General features: G+C 36.5%; 3 protein-coding genes across 11 annotated transcripts; 2 read left to right on the forward strand and 1 right to left on the reverse strand.

The window, feature by feature from the left end:
- The first annotated feature begins 165 nt into the window (after positions 1 to 165).
- On the forward strand, positions 166 to 1,824 carry LOC135172779 (V-type proton ATPase 21 kDa proteolipid subunit c''). The gene is made up of 5 exons (XM_064139139.1): positions 166 to 286; positions 368 to 416; positions 497 to 580; positions 652 to 1,051; positions 1,267 to 1,824. The coding sequence occupies exons 1-5, from the start codon at positions 226 to 228 to the stop codon at positions 1,297 to 1,299; spliced, it is 627 nt and encodes a 208-aa protein (XP_063995209.1). The 5' UTR covers positions 166 to 225; the 3' UTR covers positions 1,300 to 1,824.
- A 153-nt stretch (positions 1,825 to 1,977) lies between these two features.
- Positions 1,978 to 7,484, forward strand: LOC135172766 (popeye domain-containing protein 3-like). 8 transcript variants are annotated; one of them, XM_064139117.1, is made up of 11 exons: positions 1,978 to 2,451; positions 2,647 to 2,720; positions 2,794 to 2,845; positions 3,021 to 3,381; positions 3,467 to 3,834; positions 3,940 to 4,200; positions 4,288 to 4,428; positions 4,510 to 4,675; positions 5,238 to 5,522; positions 5,801 to 5,830; positions 6,069 to 7,484. In XM_064139117.1, exons 4-9 carry the CDS (start codon positions 3,165 to 3,167, stop codon positions 5,390 to 5,392), a joined length of 1,308 nt encoding a protein of 435 aa, XP_063995187.1. In that variant the 5' UTR covers positions 1,978 to 2,451; positions 2,647 to 2,720; positions 2,794 to 2,845; positions 3,021 to 3,164; the 3' UTR covers positions 5,393 to 5,522; positions 5,801 to 5,830; positions 6,069 to 7,484. The 8 variants fall into 8 exon arrangements, with proteins under 8 accessions (XP_063995187.1, XP_063995185.1, XP_063995182.1 ...); XM_064139115.1 differs by having other exon boundaries at positions 1,978 to 2,720; XM_064139112.1 differs by having other exon boundaries at positions 2,647 to 2,845.
- A 1,677-nt stretch (positions 7,485 to 9,161) lies between these two features.
- LOC135172737 (tyrosine-protein phosphatase 99A-like) lies at positions 9,162 to 17,368 on the reverse strand. 2 transcript variants are annotated; one of them, XM_064139035.1, is made up of 6 exons: positions 17,167 to 17,368; positions 14,768 to 14,956; positions 13,841 to 14,121; positions 13,394 to 13,650; positions 10,477 to 12,271; positions 9,162 to 10,416 (listed from the first exon to the last, which is right to left on the reverse strand). In XM_064139035.1, exons 1-6 carry the CDS (start codon positions 17,366 to 17,368, stop codon positions 9,961 to 9,963), a joined length of 3,180 nt encoding a protein of 1,059 aa, XP_063995105.1. In that variant the 3' UTR covers positions 9,162 to 9,960. The 2 variants fall into 2 exon arrangements, with proteins under 2 accessions (XP_063995105.1, XP_063995104.1); XM_064139034.1 differs by having other exon boundaries at positions 10,477 to 12,283.
- Positions 17,369 to 18,660: the final 1,292 nt, after the last annotated feature.

Consider the following 18,660-nt stretch of genomic DNA (forward strand, 5'->3'; position numbering starts at 1 on the left):
CAAAAAATCGACATCTAACCACCCGTCGTTGACAACTGTAAATGCTTCAGGTGATTTCTGTTATTCACTGTTTATTTAGGAGTACGAATATTAAGGAAAAATCCTACGATCAGTCACACATGTGGTGGATGAATTATTGGTCTTTTTTAATAATAATTGTAATAAGTTTAGGCTAGTCGGCTGCTGGAGGTTTTGATCGTCTAGGATTAATTCATCGAACTCAAGATGCGATACATACTAGGAGCATCGTTCGTCGGCACGTCTGTTGCAACGATAACAATATTGAGTGATTATCCCAATTTTGTAGCATGTAGTTCCTCGATTGTGTATCGCAAGTGACAGATAATACAAGATCTTTTATTTTCAGCCCTGTATCATGTATTCACCGGGAAAGGTGAAAGAGTCAGCGTCGCTTGGTAAGAGTAACATAAATTCATTTTTTCAGATGTATTTTTTTAAGTCTCTGAGATGTTATCAAGAATTATTTGGAGTTTAGGTTCTTGGAAGAAACGAGCCCCTATATGTGGACTTCCTTGGGTATTGGATTAGCTGTGGCTCTGTCTGTCGTGGGAGCTGCTTTGTAAGTTGTGTTAAAAATTTCCACAATCAGACTACACTATTCGAGAGGAGTAAGTCATGAATTATTTGCAGAGGCATTCATACGACAGGAACATCAATTGTGGGTGGTGGTGTCAAGGCACCTCGCATCAAAACCAAAAATTTGATCTCCGTCATTTTTTGTGAGGCTGTTGCCATTTATGGACTCATCACTGCGATTGTACTCTCCCAAGGACTTGAGGACTTCTCCTGGCAGAAAGCAATGGATGATCCTGATATAAGAGGCCACAATTGGCTGTCTGGATATTTGATGTTCGGTGCTGGTTTAGCAGTTGGCCTTGTCAATCTTTTCTGTGGTATAGCTGTAGGAATCGTTGGGTCAGGAGCTGCACTCTCTGATGCTGCCAATTCAACCTTATTCGTTAAAATTCTTATTGTGGAAATTTTCGGCTCTGCAATCGGCCTGTTTGGTCTGATCGTCGGTATTTATATGGTGAGTTTAAATATTATCTTTAGAAAGAAAACAAATTAATGTAAAAATATATTTCTTGGACTCATGCGGGCGTCTCACCCGTGCATGTTGCGATTCTCATTGTATCCTCGTGGGTGTCATCTTTGAAAGATGATAAACACGGTCTTTAGGAATGGATATTCCTATGAATTTGCTTAAAAAGGCTAGAATATTAATGCAATGAATCAATTTTTCAGACTTCAAGAGTCAAAATGGGCAACAAACCTTAAATATGTACGAGAAAAAATGAAGGAGTTTAATTCATCTCATCAAGTAGCTGAACTAGACTTGATGCATCACATGAGTGTAACTACCAAATAAATCACAGAACGTTGAAAAGAATATTCCCTCTCACACTGAATGATGAATTCCAATGTCAGAATGTCCAGAATTGTTTCGCTATTGTATAGTCACATGTTTTGCTCCAGTACTCTAACACTGATGTAAAAAACGTTTGTTTGAACAATTATCAATCATATTATTGATGTTTAGTTCTTAGAATCATTCGTACCTTGCATACTTATATCATCTTTCTGAGTCTTCTATTCCCTTATAATGTATTAATAATAAATTAATTGAAAAAATTTCACAGATTTCCGTCTCCAAATATACATTGCACAATTTGCGTTGGAGACTGACTATGTAGAAAAAAAGGTCATGCATCGTATGAGTTTAATGTTATGAAGATAATTGTATAAGTAGACGCCGCTCAATAAGACGGAAATACAGAAATATATAATAAGTTATCGAAATTGCTTAATTGTAATTTATTTGAACTGCGTTTGTGTGAGTCTTCGCAAGTCTTCTGTATCGATGATCTTGAAACAGGTATTCATATTTCTATTTTTTAAAAATTCTCATGTTCAGTCTGATATTCTCTGAGGAATGCAAGACAAATCAAATAATGACTTTAGTCATTAAATACTTTGCCAGTTGGGTTCGCTGAAGTTGAAGAGTGAAAATCCTTTTACAAAGTGTAGGCTAAGAGGATTGTTAATGGTTTTCGTTATAAATAAATATTGTGAAGAATGGGGATCTTCAACCCTGACTCACTTCATTCAAGATTTTGGGGTCTAATCTAATACCTAATTGATTCGACTGATGGACCCACTCAATTATCCAAGTTTATTTAAAAGTATAAAAACATGATATCAAATTCATACGTCGAGTAAGTACGAGTTATCGCAACGAATTGGGACCTGAAAATATCGATAGCACGATATATCGATACGACATCGTACACCCCTATTTTCAACATGTCCCTCTTCGCACACCGTATCGTTATAAATTGCATATATGTTCTATCCCTCGTCAGTATAGACGTTCATTAATTTTTCCATTGTGAAATTCAGCTGGTTGACTTATGCACATGTTCAAGTGAGGTATGCCCATGCAGGGTTAGGCAAATGACTGCCCTATCCATTTCTCTATCTCTCTCAGTACTTGATGGGAGCAGGAGGGCGGTGGATACAGTGGTGATCACCTAACCCAATATTTGGAACACATCCCTGTCATTGACACAACGATAAAAACTCCTGTGCCATATTACTCCCCATCGAAATTAATTTCAATTGCAGCCCCTTGTTAGTGTCGGAATGAGTGTTGATGTTGCTTTATTATGCGTTTATCATCAAGTGTTTCTGCATCGAATGTGAGTGAGAAATCAGAGGACTATTTTGTGGCGAAAATTGGATAATTTCCAGAATACATGTTTTAACCAATAGAATTCATTGGGAACAGTTGATGGAGTGTAATTTATGTGCACGAATCCCAAACGTAAGTCTAGTATCATTTATTGATTAACCGTAATATTCGCGAATTAAAGATGTACACTCGAAGTCACAAGAAAAGAATAAATAATTTATGTTTACCCATCGACATGTGAGTCTTCGGCATCTGTATGTGACTTCAATCGTGCACATTCAATCGATTTTCAATTCTTGCGTTCCAGAATTGAATTCATTAATGGGAATGGCATGAGTCGCTTTATATCGAAGAGTAGCAACAGTAGGTGAACGTCACAACGGATGACTGCAGTGAGGTGATAAGGTGACAGAGAAACTGGAATCAAAAAAGCCAGAGAGGTGATGCGGGGATGTGGAGCCGCTTTAATCCAATAGGATGCCTGAAAGGCTGCGGTTTATACCTGTTTTGTCTTGTCATCTTATGCTGGTGTCACATAAGTGTTGATGCTAATTTAACTGATGCAGCTGTACCAAATATTCCCGAAGGTACCGACACATCGAAAAACCTATTGCCGGCACCGAGGGAGCGCCATAAATGCACCACTCCAACTTCTGACAATGATTTGGGTACAGCATTGATTTTTATTGTGATGGACGCAAATTGAGATTAGTTTACTTTATTGATAGAGTTTGTTATTCATTCTGGTTTCAGATACAGGCTTGTCAGTAGTTAGCAACGAGCCTGGTTATCCGTTTCCACCAATAGTGCCTCCAACGTTTCTGAACGGAGCTCTAACTTGCCAGCCCTACCAAGGAATTTATGTAAATCATATATACTTTCAATTGGCAAATGCCTTTTTCTTATTGTCACATTTAGCTCCAAGTGGTATACACGGTGTATTATATTTAAGATGCACATTACTTGTTGGATGTGCATTTTTAACATTATGGGGATGGACAATATCGTGCTGGTTGGATGTAATCCTCTGGAATGGATTATTCGTTGCTATTAACTTTGTTCATGTGTGCGCATTATTATATCGACTGAGGCCAGTTAAATTTTCAAGGGAAATTGAAGAGGTATTAATCAAATTTTATCATGCGTCCTGCGACAGTACTAATTACTTTATCTTCCAATCGACTGGTGGCAAGTTCATCCATGAAATTCACTATTCTTTACTCCAGGTTTATGCAGCCGTGTTTCAGCCATTGAGAGTTTCCAGACACCAGTTCAAGAAAGTATTAATTTGCATGAAAACTATAAGGCAGTTAAAATACCAAGAAGTATATGCACAAGAAAAAGTGACAAAAGTTGATTCGTTATCACTCGTATTGTCTGGAAAGCTAGTCGTGTCACAGAATGGACGGGCATTGCACATTGTCTTCCCCCATCAATTTCTCGATTCTCCCGAGTGGTTTGGGGTTTCAACAGATGAATACTTCCAAGTAAATATTTTTAGGGGTAGAATAGGTCCTTAAGAGACCTTTCTTTGATAATGATAAATTAGAATGATTGAGAAAATATCCGTACAGGTGTCTGTGACAGCAATGGAGGAGTCTAGGGTACTTCTTTGGCACAGGGATAAACTTAAGTTAAGTATGATGAGTGATCAATTTCTGCAGGCTGTGTTCGACCATATATTAGGAAGGGACGTTGTTCAAAAATTAATACAGGTAATTTTTGGTGGTAATCACGTGTGAATGATTTTTGATGGAACAACTGTTCATGTCTGATTGTTATTTTTTAACCGAAAGGTAAGCGAAACAATGGCAGCTACTAGTCATCATCCACAGAATGGTCAAGTTGTTGGGATTGACGATATGAGGCATATCGAGAATGATCCAGAGACCAAGTTATTTGTCGTTAAAAAGACAGGCGACAACCATGGTATCACAACGCTCATTACTCGACAACTACAAGGTAATCATTTTTATTCCCACTCAAAATCATTCCTGAAAGAAGCAGATTCATTCCCAGTTCTCCTTTTTATATAAATTAAAGGCCATGTGACCATGAACCAATTTCTCAAAGAACAGCTGATCGTGGTGCGGACCCATATTTAGGAGCACGCAGTGGAAAGCGGTTCATACTTACACATTCAATTTTTTTCATTAATGTAAATATGTCGTAAATTTTTCACCAAAAAGTCTCTTAGTAACGACTAGTCCTATATATTACAAGGAGAAAAATAAATGCAAACGGAGCTCTCTAACTCAATTATCGGAGGGGATATTGGAAATTGAATATTGTTTTTCTTTCAACAAACTTCTTTTTAATTCGTATTATAAACCACTGGGAATAGTAAAAAAAATGACGTCATTGAACTGAGGACCTCTATCATTTGACGATAGAATAAAATGGGCCCACGATCGGAAATTAGTTAAAATAAATAAAATGAAATTGATTTTATAATCAGTATTGCTATTACTTTAATTTTTCTTTCATTTGCATTATTAGTAAATTTACCTTTTGATTTGAGTAGAGGAGAGAGTGCCGCTGCTGTATACGAGTCCTGATGTGTTGAACAAGGCACTGCATCACCTAAACCACCTCCACGCGCCTTCTATACTTCCCATAAATCCTGAAAGGCCCAGCATTAGTTCCTCTCAGTCAGAAACCACATGTGTCACTCCTTAAAGTTCTAAATGCAATTTTCATAAGACATTAGTTTCACTGTAAATTTTACGTGAGTGATGTTCCAAATGAAAAAAAAAATGGAATATGGAAATGAGTTCAACCTCTTTTTTTCTTCGGTCATAGCATTCAGGTGAGTTAATTGTCCTTCTTCCTTCATGTGAAATTCAATTTTTTCATTTGGTTCTATTATCGCATCTATTCCCTTGCTTAGTTCAATTCTCCTTATAATAGATTTTTATATTCTCACTGTTACAGTCCTTCAATCCAATGACCAATTAATACCTAATTCAACAAATATACGAGATAGTTGTATAAGAGATCTCAATTGCGAAAAGCCAACCGTAAAATAATACGCTTTAAAATATAAGAAGAAAAAAATTTACTGATGATATCTTTTGTTTCATCTAGGTTTGCATAGGATTAGATACTATTATTGTGGTAAGTGTTCGATGAAACTTAACAAGTCGTTTATTATTGAGTTACAGCACATTAGAAGCAAATATCTAATTTATTATGGACCATAAATTCATGCTTATTGTGCTCACTTTGTGAACGTAACGCATCTCTCCTCTCAGTTCTCTTTCCTTTCTTTATATTTAATTGTAATTTTTGTCATGAAAAATACTTTTGCAAGCAGTTGTTTAGAAGAGGTATAACGGTCAATTTCTCGGCACAGCAACCGGTGATCCAAATGCCTGGCGCTTGGGAAGGATCGAAGAAACTGATCACGAAACACCCGTTTGATGCATGTAAGGCCATCATCATTCATAAATCAGTCATATTCAATGTGACAGCCTTCAGTGGCATTAAATGTGTAAATCGAAACTCATGCCAATACTCATCATTCGTTGAAGATTCATCAGAAGAAGCGTCAAGTGAAGATATGAAATTTTTGTCAATGTGCTCAGTGATAAAAGTTATTTCTAATAACTAACCCATTGTGGAAAAACTAATTCATTAATTTATTTTCAATGTAGATGAGGTTTAGTTCATTGAATGCCGGAACAAAGTCCTATTATTACCATTGATTATGGTTATACTTCCAAGTTCATTAAATTTTACGGTATGTCTTTAATGGTTTAAATTAACTGTTTTCCAATCAAATTCTCATTTGTACTGAAATATTTATATTACTGAAGAGATGGAAACCTTGGTAGAAATTTGGAACTCACTTCTATTACCTCGATGCCTAGATTATAGAGTGGTTAGTAGATATTGCTTGCCTAGCTCGTAATGGAGAAAAGCAAAAAAAAAACATATATGTAAAAAATTATCCTGAGAAAGTTAATATCCGGTATTGTGTTTTGTAATGACTGTTGATATATAAACTATTATAAACATAGTTCGAATGTAAATTATCATTCGTTTAATTGGAAGACGAAGGTCGTAGGAGAAAAATACAATTGGAGTCATGGACAAATGTAACATAAGAATAAAAACAAGAAATCCTAATTGGGAAACTATTTGCGAACTTATTACCTTTTATAACCGTACTAGATTAATTAAAAAAAAAAAATTGTTCACGTGGTTTCATTCGACTTACTTGTGGGAGGATCAGACGGTGTTGCGAAGCCATTTCTGAGGGAGGATTTCCATCTGGTTCACAGATGCCAGTAAAAACTAGTAATATAGACGCATTTTTACTTTTATTTCGGATATGAAATTTCGAATCCAGTGGGAAACAAGTAACCACAATTTATAAGGTACAATTGAAAAAAAAAAATCCTGTTCAAAAAACAAAATTTATACATTTAACAAATCAGAGAGACGCAACAACAATCACATTCTTCGATTGATTGAATTAATTAGAGATTACTCATTATCAGATTTATCTCATTCTCATTTATACATACACAATTATGTCTCCGTATACAAATAATTTGTTTTGATTGCGATTCACGAGAATTCTGTTCATTTTGTGTCCCAATAGTATTTCTTATATTCTGAGCTATAAGACATTTTTTAATGAAAAATCAAATTCCCTACGTAAAAAACAAACAGCCGGTGCATAGGCAGAAATGGACAAGTGTTTCAATTACAGTTTACGTTCTCCTCTGTTACTATTTTCATTTTCATCATAGGATTATTCATTTATACTCTCTAGAATTATCAACATTCATTAGGTCTGAGTACATGAGGAAGGAACAATGGATTCCGACATATCATACACAACAATATTCCTTCGTAATCACTCTCAGAATTATATATTTCTGATATTCATAATTTAATAATTTTTTTCCATTACCAGAGTTGTGAAACGAAATTGGATCACTTCATTGCATATTTTTTTTCCTCAATTGAATTAATCTGAAGACACATTGCCTTTCATCATCTTTCATCACAATTCAATTGTATATAACGCTTTAATGAGAAAACTCAATGCATTTCAGATTATGCATCCAACATGTCACATAACAGCACACGAATTATCCAATTGTTTCGCTGTGAATAACGTCGAGAAATTTTTTAATTCCTCAGCTTGCCAAACTATTTGACCACTGACCTACTCTAAATTAAATTCCGTTTCATTCTTTTACCATTTATTTTACTTATTCATTTGACATTCATGTGATTGTATTAACAAATTCCCATGCGAGTGATGAAAATTTTTCTTTGATTATTTAATTGTTTCTATATCAATAATGCAAATAAATACAGAATACCTACGGTTCGTTAGATTTTGTCATGAGCTTTTCGGTTTTCTTCCTGTAATAGTACGTATAAAAATTCTAGTGACTCATACTCACATGCTTTTTCAGTTCATTACCATCCATTGTTTCCCTACCGTTTCCTACCACTGTTGTCTACCATTGTTTATGATAGTATATCAATGTATGAATTATCATAAAAATTTCTTAATTACAATTACTGTTTGAGTATCAACATTCATAAGGTTCTCACATTTTCGATAACTAATACAAAGACTACTCGGAATGTTTATCCTTGTATTTTGGAATAATAGATTTGAATGCAACTATCGGTAGTGACAGATATGACAACTCCTACAGAGATGACAGTTTTCAGCATGAAAACATTTTGTGTGGAAATTCGATTATACAATTAGATTGTTAATTACTGCAAAAGTTATATCAAATATTTTTGTTGTATATCACTCTTCATAGATGCTCAAGAGATGAAGTGACTTCACTCTTAAGCCTTTTTCCAAATTAATAGAGTTTTTGATGAATTATATGAAACCAAGAAGTGCTCGTATAAAACAATTTTAAACAGTCAACAAGAGTCCTATAGGGCAAAGATTTTTTTTTCCATTCTGATATCGATAACTCAGAATGCAGTTTCGAAGTCATTTGACGATTCCACATCGTGATTATTCCAGGAGTTCATTCAGCCAGTCCGCGGATATAGTCGATGAAGTCTAATGAAATGCGAATCAAATCATATTTCGTACGACATTGTAACATCCCTTCGTTGTTGTTTTTGCAAAGACAAGAATGGTATGAAATTAAAAAAAAACAAGTAAATTGAATGAATAAGATATTAATAATAATTCTCTGATGAAAAATGTTTATATACGCTAGTGCCTGCTGACAATGTGATTGCTAAACTACGTACGTCCAACTATCTCTCAATTTCTTTGGCAAGCTCGGATTTATGGGATGTATCGTTGACTATTTACACTTACACTTACATAAACGATTATTTTTTATCAATAATATTATAATGTTTTTTTACATTTTCGTCTCAAAGTGGACTAGTGGATGGATGAAATAGTATCGACATGTGGAATATTAGACACATCAACAGAATGACTTTTTGAAATGCATTTAGGCGCAGTCGAGTGTCACTAACAGGTTACTTGATATTGCCGCGTTATAGGCAGAACAAATATCCGGAAAATTGTGGCTAAACTAAATCGATTTGTTGTACCAGTACAGCAATTCATAAAATTTTATCAAATGCTAGTATTTTTTTTTGTCGGAAACTTTGGGCTGCAGAAAGAACGATGGGGGAGAAAATATGTGCGTTAGACTGCACTTAAATATCAAACCAACAGATTCATAAAAATTTAATTAAAAAATTCGTAGAAAGCATAAAACTTTTAATAAAAAGCATCCTCTGATGAATTTCTTAAAATCTCATCCTTTTTTCGATATTTGCAAAGTAATTTGCAAAAGCCTTTTAGTCTAGTATCTTGACACTGCCGAGATACAGTACATTTCAGGCCTATATTTTCGAGCCCTGAAGAACCCGGCGAAATGATCTCCATGACGAGGCATGAATATTATTTGTAATATCGTGGGACTTGAAAAACCCCATGATCTTGGCGCGCAGCACTGAGGAAATGGAGTTTTTCATATCCAACGACGAAAAACTATCGACTCTACTGATTGCATTGGATCTATTTAAATACAATCACCAAGATGAGAGTGAGTTTGATAATATCCAGTGTTGGAATGTGTTTTATGAGTAACTTTCCTAGTAGTATAATACCCATGCCAACGGTATCCAAAATAATTGAACCGGAGTAATGGGCGATGGATATGAAGAGGACCTTTGGAAATAGTATCCGATAATGCATGCCCAGTGTTATGCACAGAATGTCTCCATCATTGCGGTGTAATGGCAGTTGCCTCCATACCCTCAGGGGGAATTCTCATATTACCATTTGTAATATAGCCATTACCGTCGATATTTGAAAGTGTAACGTAACTCTGGCTTGACAATGGTACACTATTGGCATCAGTTATCATGTGATGATCATTAAATTCAGCACAACTATCGATCGTTGGGCATCCAAGATCGCTGATTAAATTAGCATGAGTGGGATTAGCGTAATCTGTAGCGTATTCCATTGGCACATCACCACCTGCGTATTCGCAGATTGATATATTCTTCATTGTGTAAGGGGCTGGTATCTGTTGTGGCGCTTGAACAGCGGTAGGACTGTTCGAACCATTCGAGCAGTTTATATGGCCATTGGTCATTATATATACATCAGGATCTACCTTGACTTTCGATGTCAATAACGACTCTACGGATCTGTAGATGAACGTGTAATCATCCTGTTGGATAAATACTTCATTAGAATCTGAAAATCAATTATAAATATGAAAATCAATTACCTTAGATCGTAAAATTCCAGGTCTCTTCATGTACAATAATTTCGAGTGCATATAAATATCAGCAGTCTTTTCGAAATCAAGTTGCTTCATTAGTGTAGTCAGCAAAATGAACAGAGCAGCCTCAATTCCCCCGAATTTATCCACAACCACAATGGGACCATTCTGATATTCTCCATGAAAATCTTGCACCAAACTGATAAAAGCCTTCGGATTATCGTTATGCGGCCACAGCCCACTCTGATTAACGGGACATTGAACAATTTTCACACTCATTTCGTAGTCTTCCTGAAGCGAGCTGATCACCATTTCCCTCAATACAACACCACTGGCAGTTTTTTTAAGCCCATACAAATGCACACGAAAATTATCTGTCTTCAGTTCCTCTCCCTCATTCGGCCAAAATTCCGGGTAATCCTCATCACACTGTGTCAGCATAACAATTGTCTTGGAATTATGATCCCAAAGCATTTGCCAGAACTCGTTTATCGTGTTTGGTAGTGGATGCTGTGTTATTATGAATTCACGATTTCTGTTAAATCCAGGGAACCACGATGCATTGATATAATCACTGCCATCGATTCCAGCTTTTGGAGTTAAATGTACTCGTGAACTTTCAATCGATACAATCTCAGAATTACGATTTTTATGCGTATTACACTGTTTCGTTGCTGATACTAAATTGAAATCTTTTGGCTTCCAGGATGTTACAAGTTTATACTGAGTCTCCAAACTATTCCACGGATCAGACTTTGTATTGATTGGCGATAGCATATCCTGTACATACTGAAGTAAATTTTCAGCTTTTATATTGGTCTCACCACTTTCAATTGCCTCCTGCAGGGCATCATGAATGAATATGTATTGTTCTTCAGTCTGTACTAGTGAGTAACGTTGGGTGCGTATGTACTTGAGAAAGCCGAATATATTAATTTCACTTTTACTCTTTGCCTGTTTTAGCATGGCATCAATTACTATGTAGGCACCAGTGCGACCAACACCAGCACTGCAATGAACAATAATGGGTCCAGCTGACGGTGGATTAGCACTTGACGATTTACGAATGAAACTCAATACTGGTAACGGATGATCTGGCACCCCATGATCAGGCCAGTCAGTGTAATGATACTGATAAACCGTGCGTTCGCCCATATTAGCACCATTCTTCTTCTTTTTAACTTTCAAATGGCGAATGTGTAGCGTGCGAATTGTATAAGTTGCCATCACATCCTCTTTGACAAGTGTTACTTGAATATTTCCATAAGTTTCGACTCCTTCCTTCGGCCAGTACATATCGCACTTGGCTCGTCCACGTTCAACGAGATTTGTTATCATGACGATTGTTGATACACGCTGCTCCCATACCATCCGCCAAAAACTATCGATTGTCCATTGAAGGGGTCCTTGAGTCCCAATGTAAGCATGAGATTTTTGCCATCCATCTATGTAGTTAGCATTGATGTAATCATGACCTTTGTTGGGCGGGCTACCGCTGCAGGGTAACAATCGGACACGCGAGTGGTCGTAGGCAATAATGTTCCCATAACGATTTTTCGTCTGGTTCTCCGCAGACTTTGAATTATCCGCTAAATAGAGCTCAGTCTCTTTCGGGAATGGCTCAAATTCTTTACTGAATCCAATATCTCCATCAGCATGCAGTGCAGCAACATGTTGTACAAAGTGTTGAACTGGAACAGTTGTCCTTTCACCGTCCTGTTTACTATTTTCCCATTCCTGGAGTATTGGCCCATTCCTCGGTGGATAATCCAAAAAACAGTACGTTGTTTGAAAACATTTTCTGAAAATGTGCCTGAAAGAGGGCTTAATTAGTTTCATTCTATGATAGTTCAATAAATATTTACAATTGCCTAATGAACCAAGAGAAATTCCGTTGTACATTAGAATAGCTGGAGTTGCCGTTCAAAATATTTTTCTAGTCCCAGCCACAACACAGTCTTAATTGTTGATCTAATCTAGACTTGCTCCTATCTAAATGGAACGCTGTATTTTTTAGGGGTCTGAAACACCGATAGCGCATCAGAGATATTACTCACTAATGACTATTACACGGAATGATAAAGTCAAATTCCTTCTAGTGTCCGGACGGAGGTAGTTAATGAGTTTCTGGAAAGCCTTTTTCAATTTTACGTGTTTTTATGAGGTTCGCATGAAAAACTCATATCGGTTAACATTTTGAAGATATCGCTATCACGTAAGCAATCACTATTCAAGCCTGATAATTCATGTCCTTTACACTAAAGGTATGATAATTCTAAAAAAACATTAACAATGCGGAGCTCCAGTTGTTAAAATCAATTACCATGAATGGGTGGCCTCATACTACTAAACATATTTGATAAATCGATGAAATTACTATTAAATGTAACATGAACTTGTTTTCTCATTGATCGCCACTCGTCGAATATCCCCGGAGGAGGATAGATAATGAGTTGAAAAATATTGCGAATTATTTGAGGTTAATAAAATACTCATTCAGTAGTAATTAAATTCAGTAACAGATCGTTATTCTTACGAGAATCTCGTCAACGTATTTTCCATAATGGTCTTAAATGTCTGGCAGCATTGAATGATCATAAACAAAAATATTCACATCTAAAACTGTCTGCTCAAAATTATGAAAATAGTCATCATCTCAACGTGCTACACTCAACTGATTAAACGTGGTAGACAATCGCAATCACTTGTGAATCAAAATAATTGCTGATATCAACTGTTATCAATTGTGAACAATGATAAGACTCATCCTTTACTATTCAATACCACTTGATCTGTCTATTCTTATACATTCAACCACTAGTGAATCCCGCTATATATTCGATTGCCAGTTCGATGTTTCTTATCGGGCGAAGTCATAAGGAAAGATAACATGGTAATGTAGGAAATAACAATAGTGCCTCACCTCCACAGTACCAGTGCTATGATCGCAAACATAACAGCGAAACATGCGCAAATCATTCCAGCTATTACACCTGCATTTAGTTCGTCTGCACTACGACGTATTAGGGGAGGTGATTTATCGCAGTTACGTGCTACCAGTTGGTATCTAGGTGTACTGCAGTTGCCACGTATTGTCAGGTGTGAATTGATGGAACTGTTGGTACCAGCGCAAACCATCAGTTCATACATTACATTCATTGTGAGGTTTGGTATAGTGATCTGAAAACATCAAATTTATAATGTTAATCGCAAGTATAGATTTAATCATAGATTTTTTTACTGACAACTACTATCGTGTATTTGTTGTCAATTCCAGCAGAGATACCGGATTGCTAAAGCGGATTAGGAAGGTTTCAAAAACTGTAAAAATTTAAACCAGGATTTGACACAAAAAGAAATTGATAATTACCCCACTATTGAGATGCTCCTTAGACGTTGGAATCTCAATTTCGTCATATTTGTGTGTCAAGTCATTTCGATACATGATATAGTAATAGTCAATGGAATTCCAGAAAGTGTCGGGTCGTGACCAGTAAATATATATGGCATCCTGGGCTTGGCAAGTTAGGTTGAGAATTACAGGTGCACTTGGACCCGCAACATCAGTCTTTTGCATAATGTGATCAGATGGCTCACCCTCATTTTCCGCAGTGAATGCTTTCACCCAGATTTTGTACTCTGTCATCGGCTCTGGAAGAGATAGCACAATATTTTTCCATGAGAATATGATACATTCTACCATGCACCTACGTAAGTTGGAAACGAATATGTTAATTATTAACTTGTACTGAAAAACCGCTATTTTTCCATAGTAATTTTCACTTTTACGAGTTGGGCAGCTCACTGACGAGGGAAAGTGAAGAACGGTAAAAGAACTTTCCTGGTAGAAAGTACTGTTTGAATCCTATCAAGGAAATTTCCATACTTCTGTCCATTTTAAGGAAGAGTGGAGCAAGATACCCACAATCGGGACACAATAAATTTGGTTTTATTTCAATTGTGTCGAACTTTTCGAGTTTCATTTTGCTCCATCTCATTTCGGTATTGTTATAAAAAATTCAAATCATCCGCACGACTTGATCGAAAAAGTGAAATCGCTGGAATGATCTGACAACACTGAACTTCAGCTCTTTCGACCCCGGGTCCACTCAAAAATGCATTCAATGCATTCTCAACTAAGCTGTTTGGCAAGTAGCCACTTGTACATTTCAACTTTCTCATACGTATACTGAGAAAAAAAAATTTTTTGGAACCAATTCTCTTTCCTTAGCCTATCGAAATTTCTTGTCCCCGTCATACGGTTTTTGTAATTTAAAATAATTATTAGTTAGCTTACCCAAATCGTTCAAGAAGAACTTGATGGTCTCATTATTTTTTTCCAATAATTGGTGCTCGGTGAAATTGGAGTGCATATAGTAAACACAGTATCCACGTATCCCATTCTTATGTTCTGGCTCCGACCACGAGAGCTCAATTGACGATGAATTCATGACATAACCTGTCAACCTCAATGGCTTGCTCGGTACTGGTAAAAATATAATAAATAATTCATTGATATGGAATTGAAAAAATATGCAAAAATTCAAGGTTTCTCCACTCCTATAATTATCAACATATTTTTCTTCTTTTATATTCTTTTTACGTCCATTCACGTCTTCAATCTTCAAGGACACCATCTTTATTTACATGGGCCCTTTTTCCGATTAAGGAGGATATGGCATTATCAAATTCTGAGGTCGATGATTAGCAAAGTTATCGCGTACTCAATAGCAAATTCTATTTGATGGAAGGCCTCCGGTTGATAAGGACACATCGCTCAATGAGGACACGGTGCTCGAGTGTTTCAAATCATAATCAATAGACGATTCTCTTTCTGTCGTGGACAAAAAAGACAGAAGTAAAGTCATAAAAAGAAAGCACAAATTTCAACAGTGCATTACTCTTTGTGAGTTGGCAGTTAGTTTTAATTTCGCTGAACTATGCTCAAGGGTACACCCTCGAGGAGAAAGTTGCAGGTTATTAAAGGGCCGTACGCTTTTGCTATTGTTGAAAAGAAGTTTTAATAGCAACCTGAAGAAGACTTTCCTTCATTGTTACTGGAGCTGAGGCTCTTCCCTGTGCGGTATATTTCGTCCAAAAGTTATTCGACTTTCATCCAAAAAAAGCTTCGTCCACTGTATTAAATGTTATATTCATCCATATTCATAGTTACGGGGTGTTTTTCTTTTCTAAATATTGAATTATTACAGAGAAGAAAAAATTGCATTTACCAAGCATATTTACTTGCCCCAAGTAATTGTAAAAATCTGTAATTATAATGACAAACTAGATGGCCCTGAATGGGACGTTATTGTGAGTCATTTGTGAATTGACGTGCAAGAAACGTAAATAGACACTGCCTGTGCCAAATACATTAGCAAGTTTAAACACATCTTTTTGTGATAACTGAATGCAAAATTAATTATGGTCCCGGTCAATTTTTATCTAATTCAAAATGCCTTCGAAAATTCTGATGGAATGCTGACATAGTAGACCACAGAAAAAATACCCTAAAGTCAATTTTTCGAGTTGGGTCGGTTTTAACGCGATCTGAATGTGTGAACTATTTTTTCCTAGTCTATTTTTTCCACCTATCGTCTGATGGGTCACTCGAAAGTTATCCAAATGTATATTCGATTAGATAGGAGAATGCTCAATTAAAATTATGATAAGTAGTAGAAATTCGAAGAAATCTTGTGTATGCTTGAGTGTATTTTAATCGCTCACATGCGTTGCACCCGTATATTCGCCATATCTAACATGCTTGGTTGTGTCGAATGTTCTCGTTCTCAAGGATATCCAAGTAGTTCGGTCTTTTTTTTTCTGGGAAAAATATTTTGCAAAGTTTATGGATTAGATGCCGCGGTTTTTAAACACATCATCGACGTTAGTTGCCAAATATTTTTCCAAGGCGACTGCTGTATACAATAGATTTTCTCATACAAGTGGAAGTATGCGATAAAAATGATATTCTCGTTTTTTCACTAGAAAATATGAGTGTATGGGCAGATAATTATTAACACTTAACTTGAAAGTTTCTTGACTGAAAAGCCAGATATTACCATCGAGTTGAGAAGTATAGGCATCCGCCACGGCAAAATTTTTTGATTCTACAACATTCCTCATCATCGATGTAATTTTTTTCTTTAGAAATATATGTCAAATACCATATAATCGTAACAATATGAATTGAGGCCCAGGGATTTATGTATATTTTTCAATCCGATAGTAGATGGGTTCAAACGGTGTATTCCTGACGTCTGTTCAAATGTCTATTGACAACTCGAACCCAATTGACGAGTTTATAAGAAACACAAATGCAGAGTTGCTATATGATCATTAGAGGTCAACTGTAGTTGTCAACTGTGACTCAATAAAGCACTCGTACAACTTTTATCTCCCGAAAAATTCGCAAAAACTGACTGAGCAATGAAAATAAAAAAAGAACGAGGATCGCAAAATTTTATACAAAAGGGAATGCTCGCGTGAAACAAAGTTGCTGGCTTGAACGAAGTACTTGGATATTCATGAGGCTTGCTTCGTGCTTATCAACTTAATTAGTGTGGTTTACGAGAGCTCTCCAGTGATCAAAGAATTTCATTCAATTATCAAAATTGACTCACCATTTAAGATGATTGATATTTTCAGAATGAAATGACTATACTATTAATATTGAGAGATGAAAGAAATGATTACCTGCACTATTATCATAATCATCATTAGAAAGATCAGAAGCAATCATGTCTCCACCTTCATTTTGGGCGAAAACTAGAAAATTCATCGTCAAAAAAAATGATATAAAATACGCCGCATTAACAGTGCGTTCGGAGATCCTGGTTATCTTTCTCCGCGACATTTTGGCCCTCTTTATATTTCTGTCGTTACACCAATATGCCATAATCTAGCTGTGAATCAGCCCTGTTAGCCTCCGCATTGGAACTTTCTTTCGAATATTCCTGTAAAATCTCACAATCTCCAGTTTGTTCATTTTCTCATACCTCATCTGCTTCCATAATGGCCGAGTGTTAACTCATAATCAACGCTACGATAAAATTATTATCGTAGATACTTTGAATATATTTTCTTTTACGACACAAAGTTTTCCACTTCCGAAGTTGTCACTCTCACGATGTTATCCACTTCAATCATCAGAGCCAAAGACTTGTCCTCCATTAATTCAGGATATGTCAGCATCGTACCACAGTGATTTGCACTTATTACTGAAAATTGAAAAAATATCATCGTCGTCTCGTCTGTTATACATAAAATATCCCAGTCCACTCAAACATGCACAACATTCATCCAACACTCCACTGGAATTACGTTAACGAGTACCCACGATAGTTTCCTGTTCCCATTTTGAATGGCTTGCCAACAGTTACGCAGAGTGTTCCCCTTCCCACCCTCTTCCGTCACTATTCACCACCACTACTTCCCCTCGACCCATCAATCACCCTCGAAAAATTCACCAGTGTCTTTGCACTCCAATATCCGATTAAAAAGACGTATTGCTTGTTTTAACACACCGCACCCATGCCTCCGTATTGGCATGCACCTCGTCTTGCGCGAAGTCCTAGACGTTACATCGATTACCGATTAACATCCTCAGTACATCCGTGTTATTGAACTACTGGGTTAACGTGTTCCAAGGGCCCGAGCAAGGATATTCATTTAATCTCCTTCAATTCCTGAATCAATTGTCACTGGCAGAATCTAGTCACTGAATCTGTTATTTTTATGTCCAACGACTGTCGTCCTCCCTAAAATTCTTTGTTCCACAAGAATCGTTAGAATCAAACACCACACATGTACACAACAGTGCTGATGCCAGTACACAAACATTCACTGAGATGAGTCATTCACGCCAGCGTTCAGCCAGTACCCTAGGTGCAATATCACTTCTGTCAATTCGTTCGTCTTACAAGAGAGTGATAGAGTTCTCGTTGATAAAAAAACCCCCAAGATGAAACTCAATTCCACATTATTTCAGCGTCACGTTCATTTCTCGCAGAAATTCATCTACATGATGTTCGGTGCGTTGGTGTATCTGATAGAGTTGATGAATCATCCGATTCAACGATTAAGAACCAACGGAATAGCTGGAGTATCCATCAGCTCAGACGTCTCCTGGAACGGGCGTTAGACACTGGAGTATTTCATTCGTAGAACGTTGAGAAAGGACTGCGGGAG

Source organism: Diachasmimorpha longicaudata, chromosome 2, assembly GCF_034640455.1.
Source record: "Diachasmimorpha longicaudata isolate KC_UGA_2023 chromosome 2, iyDiaLong2, whole genome shotgun sequence".
NCBI classification, from domain to species: domain Eukaryota; kingdom Metazoa; phylum Arthropoda; class Insecta; order Hymenoptera; family Braconidae; genus Diachasmimorpha; species Diachasmimorpha longicaudata.

Bases quoted from the DNA above. Each gene is read 5' to 3' on its own strand.
- LOC135172779 (XM_064139139.1), top strand. From the start codon at position 226: ATGCGATACATACTAGGAGCATCGTTCGTCGGCACGTCTGTTGCAACG. The intron at 287-367 runs GTGATTATCCCA...TTTTATTTTCAG, and splicing joins TGCAACGATAACAATATTGA to CCCTGTATCATGTATTCACC. The intron at 1,052-1,266 runs GTGAGTTTAAAT...TCAATTTTTCAG, and splicing joins TGATCGTCGGTATTTATATG to ACTTCAAGAGTCAAAATGGG.
- LOC135172766 (XM_064139115.1), top strand. From the start codon at position 3,165: ATGTGGAGCCGCTTTAATCCAATAGGATGCCTGAAAGGCTGCGGTTTA. The intron at 3,382-3,466 runs GTACAGCATTGA...TTCTGGTTTCAG, and splicing joins AACTTCTGACAATGATTTGG to ATACAGGCTTGTCAGTAGTT. The intron at 4,429-4,509 runs GTAATTTTTGGT...TTTAACCGAAAG, and splicing joins TTGTTCAAAAATTAATACAG to GTAAGCGAAACAATGGCAGC.
- LOC135172737 (XM_064139034.1), bottom strand. From the start codon at position 17,368: ATGGCATATTGGTGTAACGACAGAAATATAAAGAGGGCCAAAATGTCG. The intron at 14,122-14,767 runs GTAAGCTAACTA...TATCTCTTCCAG, and splicing joins GTTCTTCTTGAACGATTTGG to AGCCGATGACAGAGTACAAA. The intron at 13,651-13,840 runs GTAATTATCAAT...TGATGTTTTCAG, and splicing joins AGGAGCATCTCAATAGTGGG to ATCACTATACCAAACCTCAC.